Here is a 13,170-nt window from a genome sequence, read left to right as displayed (position 1 = left end):
ACTATGTATTTGGACTTGGAGTCTTAGACCATGTTTGGGCAGCTATGGTGGAGCCGTTTCCCACGTATAGTAAGACTACGATGAATTTTACCGAAAATCACTCCTCGTACCGAATTTTTCTTTCAATTATTTTTAAATTGCACCCCTTAAGTTTTGTGGCGCCAAACACGGCCGCACTTGATAAATGAAATATGTGTCCAAATTTAAGAATGCATCGTGTACCTTCGTAACTAGTGGAAATAACTAAAAACTAACTCGTCCATCTGTTTGTTTGTAACAATGTAGGTTTCAGTGAGTGGGTTCACAGTAAAAATAAAAATGTAACCATAACGCGTAGATATATTTAATTAATTATATGGGTAATGACGGATTGCTTGGACCAGGAACTCCTAAAAATGTCTTCAGGAAATCCATTGGGAATGGAAATATTATTGTAGAGTTTTTCTCCGCTGAAATGGTATTCAATGACTGAAGATACCGGAGCTGAGGGCAAAAAAAAAATTAGGTTAACAGTATTCCTATTTAAAAAAAGTATTATTGTATGGTGTTTACGAAGCGGTTAGTTTTTTGCATTTTTTTCTTTGATAAAATAGATTTGAATTTAAAATATTTTGGAGGACTTTTAGAACTGTAAAAATCCTTCACTTTCCATATAGTAGACTCACAAGGTTTTATTTAAATACAATACAATATTTACATAAGAAAAACGAAAAATTGCATAGATTTCCAATAAACAATTTGAAATAAGTTTGACATGACCGGTACTGACATATGGCCATAATGTATGCCGTTTGTAGCGCCACTATCACAGGGCCCAATAGAATTTTGTCAGGCTTTAGTAGGAGCCTAGGATCATATTAGTATCAGGTCAAATTTTAAAAACACATTCCAGTTATTTTCTGTCTATCTGTGCTCTGGCGTGGTTCTGTGCAAAGAGCATATAATCAATCACTACGTCTAGTGTTCTAGTTCTGTGCTATGACAGATATGTCACACAATTTATATAACCATGATATAACCAGACAGTAAAACGTGCTCTAGACGTATTCTGTTAACCACAGTTGAAACTCTAATTGAACATAAGTTATGAATTTCATTGGCAAGAAGGGAACTGAACAGGACTTCATTATCTTGGATTTTATATAATTGTCAGTGCAATTACGCGAACTAACCTGCAGGGCCATAGGGTTATCTATCATGACTAGGGAGGCTTCTTTCAGCGCCTTGGAGGCTTTGATCTCGCCTTCGGCAGCGATGATCTTTGCACGCGCCTCGCGGTCAGCCTCGGCTTCGGCTGCCATCGCGCGTTGCAGTTGTACTGGCAGTCTCACGTCTTTGCTGGACGGCAGAGGAAATTGTCGTTATTTGTTGAAGTTTGAGGTAATATATGTAACTGTGTATAAATCTAACTGTAACACGTTGACAAGAGAATCTGAAATAAGTAGTAAAATGTTTCGATGTAGGTACCTACGTAATGGGCCACCGGTATTCAACAAAAAAATCAAATAGATAAATTGCCTGCAATAAAAAAACCGGCCAAGTGCGAGTCGGACTCACGCACGAAGGGTTCCGTACTATTACGCAAAAAAAACGGCAAAAAAATCACGTTTGTTGTGTGGAAGCCCCACTTAAATATTTATTTTATTCTGTTTTTAGTATTTGTTATTATAGCGGCAACATAAATACATAATGTGTGAAAATTTTAACTGTCTAGCTATCACGGTTCATGAGATACAGCCTGGTGACAGACGGACAGACGGACAGTGGAGTCTTAGTAATAGGGTCCCGTTTTTACACTTTGGATACGGAACTCTTTGCTTGACCAATATTTGCACACACTCCCTGCTACTCTTGTCCAGATTTGGCTAATAGTTTTCCTGGGACCGTAAAAGGCTGCATGCTTTGATAACTATAACATCCGATTCCTATGTAGAAATTTCTACACCATCCATCTCGACACCGCACGGATCCGTGGCTTCCCATCTAGATTGGCTTACATCATGTAGCAAAAGGCTTTGTGGTCAGGCAGTCGTCTACCGCGAATTCGATGACTGATAGACCGACCGGGCCGATCAAACTTACATCTCTACACGCTCCACCTCGACACCCCATGGATCCGTGGCCTCGTCCAGATTGGCTTGCATCATGTGGCTGATGGCTTCTCGGTCGGACAGCAGCTGCGCCAAGTCGCGCATGCCCAGCACATTGCGCAGCGTCGTCGCAGCCAACAGTCGTGTGGATGCGCTGGGTAGATTTATAAAAAATATTCAAAATACCATAACTATATACGTGGTAGACCACGATTCATGCTGTGTCTGTTGTGGAAATGCAATGTTTCTGTTAAATAAATGTATTTGTATGTGTGAAATTGTCATACATATTGACGAATCATATCATATGTTGATGTTTTTTATGGAATAGCTGATTTTATTACGATAGTTCGGGGTTAGTTAAACTTAGTTAAACTTCAATATACGCGATATAATCCGTTTTCATAGTTTTATTTCATGAGTAACTAATATCGCGGTAACCGAAGACAATATTAGTTAAACTTATTCAGTGACACATAGACGCATAAATATAACAAAATCAAGCTGCCCCAAAGTAACCTACATACTTAAATTTGACTTTTGCTAAATTTATGGGACATCAATTTGATGGGACAAAAATTATATAACAATTTTATGGGACAGAAATTATATAACAATTCAAGTCTTGGAGACCCTTTACATCTCTGGATAATTTGATGATCTTTTTTATTATTATATACATTTTATCTCTGACACCTAGAGACTTTTACATCTCTAATTACAATTTTAGTACTTCTGTTATTTGTATAGTTTTTATTAGTTTTTTTTCTTGTGTAATTTAACATTTATATTTATGTAATTGTTTTTTGTAATTTTGGATTAATTTTATTGTTTGTAAAAATTGACATATAAAAGTGCCCCTGTGGCCTATTTGCTGAATAAATGTTTGATGTTTGATCAATTAAGAAGTCAAAAAAGACGCTCAAACAACATCAAAAATGTTTTCTTTGTTTTAAAATTAATGAATGAAAACAATCGTACCGTAGAAACTTGCAGCACTGCAAAAACGATATCTTCATTTGAAAGTTCTGAGACAGACATCAATTTACATCGTTGAAGACAGTAATAAACTTGATGAAATACAGACATGAACGCGTTGGCGTAAAGAAAATTCTTAACAAAAGCGTCGAGTTTCTAATAATATTAAAATTCACAGAAAAATATCTCAAAGAAGGAGCCGTCTAGACACAATCCTCACTTTTAATAATTTTGTTCCCCTTTTTATGCTATGGTGTATTGTAGAAATCATATTAAATACTACTTTTTTCCATATTTGTAATTTTCCTGGACTGGAACCGTATTAATTTTTTTTGTCCTATTAAGAACATGGGGCGGGACGAGACTAGTTTAAACTCCCGTTTTGCGAGAATGATTTTGTCATACCTAGTATACCTACGTATACAAGAACAACTAAGATTATCGTGGCGTATGTAAAGTCGAAGAAACTAGTTGTTAGCTCATTATTACGATTGTGAATGGCAATGAAACTTGTTTAGTGTGCACTTAATGGCTCCTCTACACGATGGGCCATCATACTGGCCCACTAAGATGGGCCAGAGTGTAGAGAGGGTATTGGTATCGGATGGCTTATGGCGCGGCGGGGTGGCGATGGGATGGCGACGGTGTCGGTTTTTCATCCGCACATCAAAGGTAGTGGGCCAACGATGGTGCGTACGCATGTATAAGTGGCCCATTCCATAGTGCGTGCTCTCGACCATCGCATGTCCATCTCGCTGGGCCAGCGCTGGGCCATCGTGTAGAGGAGCCATAACATTAATTCAATTCAATAATTACCTGTAGTCCGCTACCTTGACGACTGCGTTCAAAGGTTCCTTTATCCTGTAGTACACTACGGCATCTACAGCTACTGTCACGGAGTCTCTCGTTAATACCTTAATTCAGATAAAAAAATGTGCTAGACTCAGTATAACGAAAATAGAGACTAGAAAATGGCTGAAAATTAAAAAAATACAGCGTTTTGCAAAATCGTGTATAAGGAGATAAAACAATGTTGAATGAGTATTGTACGTATATTCTATAAACTCTAAATTACTTAGTCGCTGAGTAAAGCGAACTCAATCCTAATTTTTGAAAATGGTCAGGTACTTTAAGTTTCACATTCCTATCAAGTGTCATAAATACTACGGCGTACTAATCTATGAAATCTGATGTCGAGCATATGTATGTTGCTTTCGTATCATTTATTTTTGTTTGTCTTTAACTAACCTCCCTCGGAGTACCTAACTGGCGTGAAGTTTCGCAAAATAGGGAAAAGTGAGGTTCTCTTGTGTCTGAGCCCTGAGGCCAAGATCCTATTTTGGGTTACTGAGCCAGTAACGTAAGTAAATACATATATTGGTCCTGGTTTATCAATTAAAGGTTGTAAGTCGTAGGGGTGTCAAGGCTGATAGCACGTAGGCGCCTGCGTCTGCCAGCTTCACACGACATTTGAACTCAGAAAATGTCATCAGGCAAACTAAGTAGCTTGGGCTTAGAGTCACAGCTCTAATCTATGACATGTTGTAATACTTGTAATTGATAAACGTATAAAACATTTTACTTTCCTGAACTTAATCAATATCCCAGATTTAAGAAAGTCTGGTGAAACTTGTCGCTTGCTATGAACTCCTTTACGATCTCTGGCGCTCTTGAGGGTTTGCTTTCTACACTTTGAAAACCCCTGGTATAAGTTAATCAATTATATTATATTACCTCTTTTGTTTATTAACTGGAATCTTATGGTAAACAGTATATTTTGTTAAATATTTTATTTTTATGATGAAAAACTGCAAACCAAACCCCTACTAGGTAAGGTATACCCGGATAAGATCGGATCGGAAGGCAAGATCATGTGATCGCAATTGCTTCCAAAATAGTAGTTATTTTACATCACTAGTAATACAATGTATGACGCCATTTCATCCCGCCCCTCTTGCCACATTGTTACTACAATGTACCTACTGGTAACCGCTCAGTCGTGTCAGTCGTGTGTTACGGACATTTGAAAAAAAAAAGTAAGGAAAAGTTAAAATTTCATGGAAAAGACCGGATTTTTTCAACGTATGCAACTTATTCTCCTTGCTTTAGTTAAAATGAGCAATTAGTCCGATCTTAGTGCAAGAGAGTTTTTCGGTTTGGTGTCTTGAATAAAAAAATGTAATTCAACTTTGACTCCTAAACTATTTTATTAAGGGGAATTAAGTGAATTAATAATAAAAGCTTTTTTTATCATGTAAAATAAAATATGACACTAGCAACTGATGATATGTTTGAAGTCGGTGCCTAGCCAAATACGAGTTATGTAGTTACAGCAAGAAACTAATTTGTAACTATTTTTTTTATTGTTCCTTTTTAGGGTTCTGTACCAAAAACATACAAAAGGAACCCTTATGGTGCGACTCTGTCCGTCTGTCTGTCTGTCACATTGCTAAATATTTCGAGCACTACTGAAGCTATCGATTTGAAATTTGGAATAGTTATGAACAACGCTAACCCAAAGGCATTGGAAGTGTAATTTTTTTTTATTAATTATGAAAAATGTCCAATATAAAGAGGGGGCTAAATTTCAAACTAGTTCCTAGGTCGAGAGGAATATCATTTGAAAGAGCTCAAATTAAACATAACAAAACAATTTTTTATTTGTTTTTCATAGAAATAAAACATTTACTTATGAAGGAAAATGTGAAAAAAATACCATCCCCCCCCTATCTCCGAAGTTTACCAACGAAAAATAATATTTTTTTACATAATAATAACATTATCATAAACATTACAGAAAAAATATAATCATACCTCTATCTTGAATACTTTTTTTTAATTATCATAAAACATTTTCTAATTTAATTTGCAATTTAAGCTCATTTGCGGGTTATGTTATACTTGAAATGTCTATGAGATTACACTAAAAACACCTTTTTTCAAATAAAACAAAAATTGTTGAAATCGGTTCCCAATGTTCACATGATAAGGAATTATCCCTGAAAAACCAACATATGCCAACACACATACAGGTCGCGCAAATTAGTTAGCCAATTTGCCGATAGATGGCGCTGTACACAATTACGCTTACTATAATTCTGGGCTTCTGGGCAAAAGTCTTTCGTGATTCTATTTACATGAGAAAATTGAAAGTTTGTACGGAACCCTCGGTGCGCGAGTTATACGAACTCGCACTTGACCGATTTTTTTATAACGTGCAAGGGTGAATTTGATAACTAAATGACACCTTCCAAGCACAATAAAGTGGACAATAATAATATTTCAAGGAAACTTAAGTTTAACTATTAATATACTTCATGAAAAATAAATAATCTAATGTGCCTAAGTAATTAAATTAGCTGTCAGCTGGAGCGTGCCAGTGTGGTGCCAGTACTCCGCCATTCCCTTAAACCCTAGCTCATCGAGTAGAGGAAAGGTTTAATATTAATAAGAACATGCAAACCCGGAATCTAAAATCAATAACGGCTGAACTGCAGAATCCCGTTCAGTTTATGTTACGCTGCAGATTGAGGTCGGATCTGCGATCCGTCCATTCCCGCGCGCATATTCGCGTGTCAAAATAAACGCGCGCGCACCGATTTATGATATTGACCATCTATTGGCGCGCTGCGATTATAACCACTTTGCACTAATTTAGCCGTTTTTGTTAAGTATCACAATTGATTCTTCTTATAAACCCAATAAATAAGCCTACTTACCTGTTTCAAAACTTTTGTTATTTATCTCCTGCTTCACTAAGGTTGTCTGACTGTGAGTATTAAGTATTAACGTTGTTTTAAATTTGAAAAGCATAGGTTTTTAGTTTGTACCGAGTAAGTCTCATTTAAATGAATATCCTGTTTTTGACCTATTATGTAAGAGCGAGCGAAGCGTATCTTTTCCAGCCCGTTTTTACCCTTTGGGTACGGAACCCTAAAAACAGACTACCTATACCAACTTGTAGTATGTTGTTGGGCATGGTATTGAGATCCCCAAACTTCCACTTCAGCGTAAATTAATGACGTCATCAGAATGGCTCCTGCCTCGTTGCAAATATGATGCATATTGCACCGAATCTCTGCATTGCACATACACGTGTGGGATATCAAGCGCAAACAGGCAACGAGACGGGAGCAATTTTAATGACGTCATTACGCTAAAGCAGATGGCCTGCGCCACTGTTTCTGGGCATTATTGGGGTCCCAATACCAAGCCGACACGGTTGGTAGCGGTTACCGACTCTGAACTATCCCTTCGACCGTTTCCCATAAGGCATATGATATGATATTATGGTAATTTTGAGGGTTCCGATCGCATATTACTTTTTGGCATAAACCTGTGATTCGGCATTCTAAATCCAACTATTATTAGACAATTGGATTCAAAGAACGATTGTTTGTACGCCGTAAACCGTTGATTGATAGTTTAGAGGCCCATCAATTAATCGCAGCAGGAATGGGGTTAACTGTTTCAATACTACTGAATTCGTGGCAATAAAAATCTTTGACGCGTTTACCTTTTTACAGTCAGGATGTTCTGAGAAAATGTTTACAGTGTTATAAGATACGGTCGCTGATTTTTATATGATATTTGCTCTATTGATGTTAAACCGGGCATTTCTGGCCGTTAGGCTTTAAATGCAAGGATAAATTCTACTCAAACGTTACGTCTACGGCTATACAGTGTAGCGAAATATATCTAAGTAAATAATGAGTGAGTTACACACTTATTTGATCTCACTGCGATATAAGTAGTCAATGTTAGGTACTCCGTTATTGTCGTGTATATATCAGTACTAAATGTTTACAGTGTAAGTTATATTAAATATATGTGTCGATTTCAAGCAAAAGGTACCACATTGTCGCTTGCCATAAGGACGCGCTGACACGTTATTCGCGTAAAGATACAAGCAAATTTCGTTCTTATGGTAAGTGATAGTGTGGTACCTTTTACTTGAAAACGTCACATATGTACAGATGTAGACCAGTAGTGCATAATTGTTTGCCATCGTATTTTCACGGAAACGCATGAACGTGTCTTGCTGTGTCAGTTAGTCTCAGTACAATTAGATACTGAGGATGACAGAAATAACATGACAAATACGAATGTTTTCGAGAAAATACGATGGCAAATAATTTTTTTTTTTTTTATTCAGAAACAAACAGTCATACATAGTTTATGAACTTAGTTTAAAGACAAGAAGATCAGACCTATAGTTTCATAACAAAATAAAATAAAATAAAATTATGCACTACATCTGTATGTGAAGTGGATGTATTTTAATAAATAAAAACCGGCCAAGTGAGAGTTCGTTTAACTCGCGCACCGAAGGTTCCGTACATATTTAAAATTTTCTCATGTAACTATAATCACAAAAGGCTTTTGACCTTGACCAGAATTATAAGTAATAAGCGTAATTGTGTAAAGCCCCATCTATCGGCAAATTGGCTAACTACTATGCGCGACCTGTATGTATGTTGATTTTTCTAGGATATTTTTTATCATGAGAGCCGATTTAAACAATTTTTGTTTTATTTCAAAGAAGGTGGTTTAAGTGTAATCTCATAGATATTTCAAGTATAATAAACACCCGCAAAGGGGCTTAAATTTCAAATTAAATTACAGAATGTTTTCCTGATAATTAAAAAAAAAAAAGTGTTCAAGATAGAGGTGTGATTATATTTTTCCTGTAATATTTATGATAATGTTATTATTGTGTAAACATTTCATAATTTTTGGTTGGTAAACTTCGGAGATAAGGGGGGGGGGGGATGGTATTTTTTACATTTTCCTTTATAAAGTTTTTTTCCACTATGAAAAAAAAAACAAAAAATTGTTTTGAGCTCTTTCAAATGATATCCCACTCGACCTAGCAACTGGACTTTGAAATTTTGCCACCTCTTTATATTGGGCATTTTCCATAATTAATAAAAAATAAATAAAAAAAATACACTTCCAGTGCGTTTGGGTTAGCATTCTTCATGACTGTTTCAAATTTCAAATCGATAGTTTAAGTAATTCTCGAGATATTTAGCAATGTGGACAACGGACAGAGTCGCACCATAAGGGTTCCTTTTGTACCTTTTTGGTACAGAACCCTAAAAAAGGCAACTGCAATGAAAAACATCACACGAAAACTAGATTATATTTGCAAGAGCAGACTGCAACCAAAACGTGACTAGGTTAAAATTGGCTTGATAGAAAAAATCACGAAAACATTATATACATACATATTTTCGTTTAATTTCAATTGTATAATTTGTATACCGTTACCCTACATTAGTGTGCAGTATAATTTTAGTAATGCAGAAGTATAATTTTAGTATATAATAGCTAGTGATCATTAATCTATCTGCTGTAATGCCGTTACCTTTGATGAAACTAATAAAACGATTTTGATTAAAATTGGCATATGTAGAAACTCGAAGCTCTGATACGGAGAATTTTCGTACCGTATGCGAAGCCCCGGCCACATTACCAATATAAAATACTTACTTCTTGAGGCGGAACATCAAAAGACACAGTTCTTAAGTCCACCTTTCTATAGGTGTCTATACATGGCAGCACAAAAAACAATCCGGGGCCTCTCGCGCCGCCTTTTCTCAATCGGCCGAGCCTGAATATCACGGCCCGTTCAAATTCCTGCACCACCTGGAATTAAAAAGGGAGTCAATACTGAATCTGTGTATCATCGCATTACCGGTCTAAGTATCTTATTTCTGGGCTCAGGCCTTCTCACATGAACAAGAAACTTGTTAATGTTATCAAATCCAATCATTTATTTCAGGCAATTTTGACGACGTAACAGCGTAACATTTTTGCGTAACATTTTCGGCAGGTAGACTCCGAACCGCAGAAACACTACACTCTTAGGACAGAAGTCAAAGGCCGTGGCACGCGCACAACGAATGTGCAGTTAATTAATTAATTAATAACTCGACAACGTGCATGTAACACCTCTGGAGTTGCAAGCCTCCAAAGCCTCGTAAGTAGGTAGAGTCAGACCAAGACAAGTTTGCAATAGGTAATATATAATATATATATTGTATTTATTTATGTAAAATATTGAAGTAAAGCTGGACCAAGATATTTAAGTCAGCAACGATTTTGATAGGGCACGCAGTGCAAGTGTTATTTTAAACGTCAAACTTCTATGAAATTATGACGTATAAATAACACTTGCACTGCGTGTGCTATCAAAATCGTTGCTGATTTAAATATCTTGGTCTAACTTTACTTCAATATTTTACATAACTAAATACAATATATATATTATATATTACCTATAGGCACAGGATGTCCTTAGCCATTGGACAAAGCTGAAATGTACATATGCATTAGGGTATTTAGAATCAGTATACCAAGCATCATAACAACCGGTGTAGCGGTTACGAAGAAATTAACAAATTACGATTTTTTTCTTTGGAGCAGCCGGTATGTGTTTCTTTCTTTTCTTGATGGACTTGAGGGCGGTGTTGCCCGTAGCCAATGTCACGTAAAAGGGTAGGAACAAAATAAATGCTCTTAGAGCACGACGCTGTTCGGTGGTTGTTGTAGTTGTCTCGTAAAACCGATAGCTGGATTTTACGAGAAGCACGTGGACTACCGGCCGTTGACTCCAAAATGGTGGTTAAACACGCTTTGAGATTAATTCTCCATTCACTGCACACTACCACATTAGATTATTGTATAATAAAGCTATCGATATTACACTTTAAACAATATTAATGAGCAAAAAACAAAGGAATTAATCACGAGGCTACTATCAAGATGGCGTTCGAACCGGAAGTCCGGTATGTGTTTATAGCTCCTAAATAGGTAATAAATAGTATGAAACCTTCTTCGACCTTATTCATTATTTTTTTTATTTATGACATTAATAAGATTCTGACTTTTGACTAATGTCATCATTGTCGCACATTTTCGAACAAGATGTCAAAATACTGCCAATGATTAATACAGTATGTTTCTTTTTGTTGTTGATCATTGGAATTAATTTTTGTTTAAACATTTATTTTTTTATCTTTTGTTCTAATGAATAAAATATTAACGTTAGAGCATTCCTGAGAAGTAAGCATATGTGGGATTTCAGGGTTTGTCCAATGGCTAAGGTCCACCTGTATATTATATATTGTATATTTGGGGACAATTTCACACAGATAGATCTAGCCCCAATCTAAGCAAAGCTATGGGCACAAGGCGACTATATGTTACATAGAGAGTATCCATAACTCAGGAACTCCATTCGTGATAAACGCCAATAAAGTCCTTACCGGGATTCGAAACCGGGACCTCCTGAATCGTAGGCAGGGTTACTAATGATTAGGCTAGGAGGCCGTTTGTATTACCTATGTTGTAGAAATTTATATTAAATTGCGAGTATTACCTTAAAGCACTCGAACAGCGAGAACGGGAATGTGATGATGACGAGGAGCAGAGACATGAAGGTCGCGAATCGCTCCACGCAGCCCACCGCCTCGGGGTTGGCTGTTGCCGACAAGACACTCGCTCAGCTCTTTATTCATGTATGTATCAATCTCGAGCAAAGGTTAATTTGTTCACAACAAGGGTGTCAGTGCATTTAGTCAGGACGAATCGGCTTGAGCAGATGAAATTTCACATTTCAATCTTTTTCGAGCTAAAGCAAAACGAATGATGTTTTAGGGTCTTTTGTAGGTCTTATGACATTATTGGAGAGCCAAAATTAAAACCAAATCGGCGTAGGCAACTACAGTGACAGGCTTTACTTTTTACGTATGAGGACTAAGAAGAAATCATCCGTCAACGTCAAAGTAGCACCTTGTGCCCGAGAATATTATATTTCTATGTAGCAAGTATGAAACACTATGAAACTTTACATTTAAGAAATATAGTTAAGTATTACTTATCCTGTGGTTAAGTTTAGGTACGAGTATAAAGTAAGTTTAAGTATTGCAGTTGATCAATAAATAATAAGGATGAAGTAGGCATTGCAAATAAAGTTAAGGGTGCTTCAATTCAACTATATAAAACTACATTCGTTCATAACAACGATGACCAGGAACATAGGATGGATAAAGATAAAGGATGAATATAATAAATATGAAATACTTTGTACTAAAAGTAAATAGACAATTTGGCCAGCGTCATATATAAGTAAAGGATGCAATTAAGTTTTCTACATCAACACAAAAGGATTAATAACGCACTCTTTTTATGAAACCAAGCAGGATACTAAGGCAAGTACTTACGCATTTGTATCGTGATTGCGCAAGAAGTACCCGTATCACAATCTAAAATGTTCAGACGCAAATATTAGAGTTTTATAACAACTTGGATAACGAAGCCTACCTACGGATAAGTACTCACGACTGGGTATATTGTCACGTCTAGTACTCATCGTTCTTAGTTCCGTGCGCATCTCTCCTGTTAACTTCACTCACTATTGTTACTCCAAATATTATAACAACTAATGCTCATAACAGCGTTTGACTCGGCAAACAAGCTCAGACTGCGCTGACACACGGACCTAATGCCAGAAGAGCCCGGTCTGTTTACACAACCCAAAAAGCCGATTCCAACTAAAAATATCAATTACAATGCGATGTTCCACAACAACAATAAAGCTGCTAAATCACCGGGTGCAAGCGCTTAGTAAAAAATATTTACGTATTTCGAGGTAGCACTCCACTTCGCCAGAGTTCTTGTCGTAACAACCGAAATCCATGTGGCGAGAGAAGCGCAGCGTCACGCGCATGAATATGACAATATTAACTTATAAGTGTCTTCTAATCGGTGGCTCTATGGATACTAAGGTGTTCTGGCAAGTGAGGATTTAAAATAAATAAATAACGCACTTTCAGGCATGTCGGTTCGGCGCCGCTGGCGCGGGCGCTCCCGCTGCGAGATGATCCTAATTGTGGGATTTAGGTATTTCTGAAGCGGCTTGCGCCTGCATGTAATTTATTAGCGGATGTTTACATAATTTTATAAGGGTCATGAAATCGGTAGGTTTTTGTTGCAAGTGTAGATAGAAATATTCGTTTTGTTATGGAATTTGGCAAGATACTTTTGTGGAAATAATAACCACCCGAATTTGGTTTGCCAAATTTTCGTTTGGTCA

General features: G+C 36.7%; 1 protein-coding gene across 5 annotated transcripts; it reads right to left on the bottom strand.

Annotated features, from left to right (window-relative positions):
* Window positions 1-321: 321 nt before the first annotated feature.
* LOC134743046 (band 7 protein AGAP004871-like) lies at window positions 322-13,067 on the bottom strand. Of its 5 annotated transcripts, none has more exons than XM_063676322.1 (8): window positions 12,717-13,067; window positions 12,299-12,340; window positions 11,455-11,555; window positions 9,564-9,719; window positions 3,885-3,982; window positions 2,083-2,244; window positions 1,173-1,338; window positions 322-483 (listed from the first exon to the last, which is right to left on the bottom strand). In XM_063676322.1, exons 1-8 carry the CDS (start codon window positions 12,802-12,804, stop codon window positions 352-354), a joined length of 945 nt encoding a protein of 314 aa, XP_063532392.1. In that variant the 5' UTR covers window positions 12,805-13,067; the 3' UTR covers window positions 322-351. The 5 variants fall into 5 exon arrangements, with proteins under 5 accessions (XP_063532392.1, XP_063532396.1, XP_063532393.1 ...); XM_063676326.1 differs by having other exon boundaries at window positions 12,905-13,067; XM_063676323.1 differs by lacking the exon at window positions 12,717-13,067 and adding an exon at window positions 12,417-12,693.
* Between the last annotated feature and the right edge of the window lie 103 nt (window positions 13,068-13,170).

Source organism: Cydia strobilella, chromosome 7, assembly GCF_947568885.1.
Source record: "Cydia strobilella chromosome 7, ilCydStro3.1, whole genome shotgun sequence".
In the NCBI taxonomy this organism is placed as follows: Eukaryota; Metazoa; Arthropoda; class Insecta; order Lepidoptera; family Tortricidae; genus Cydia; species Cydia strobilella.
The sequence above is the reverse complement of the archived record's forward strand: the minus strand, read 5'-3'. Positions and strand labels throughout refer to the sequence as shown.

Bases quoted from the DNA above. Each gene is read 5' to 3' on its own strand.
- LOC134743046 (XM_063676322.1), bottom strand. From the start codon at position 12,804: ATGCGCGTGACGCTGCGCTTCTCTCGCCACATGGATTTCGGTTGTTAC. The intron at 11,556-12,298 runs GTAAGTACTTGC...TGTCGGCAACAG, and splicing joins CGCAATCACGATACAAATGC to CCAACCCCGAGGCGGTGGGC. The intron at 2,245-3,884 runs GTAATTATTGAA...AAATCTACCCAG, and splicing joins GTCAAGGTAGCGGACTACAG to CGCATCCACACGACTGTTGG.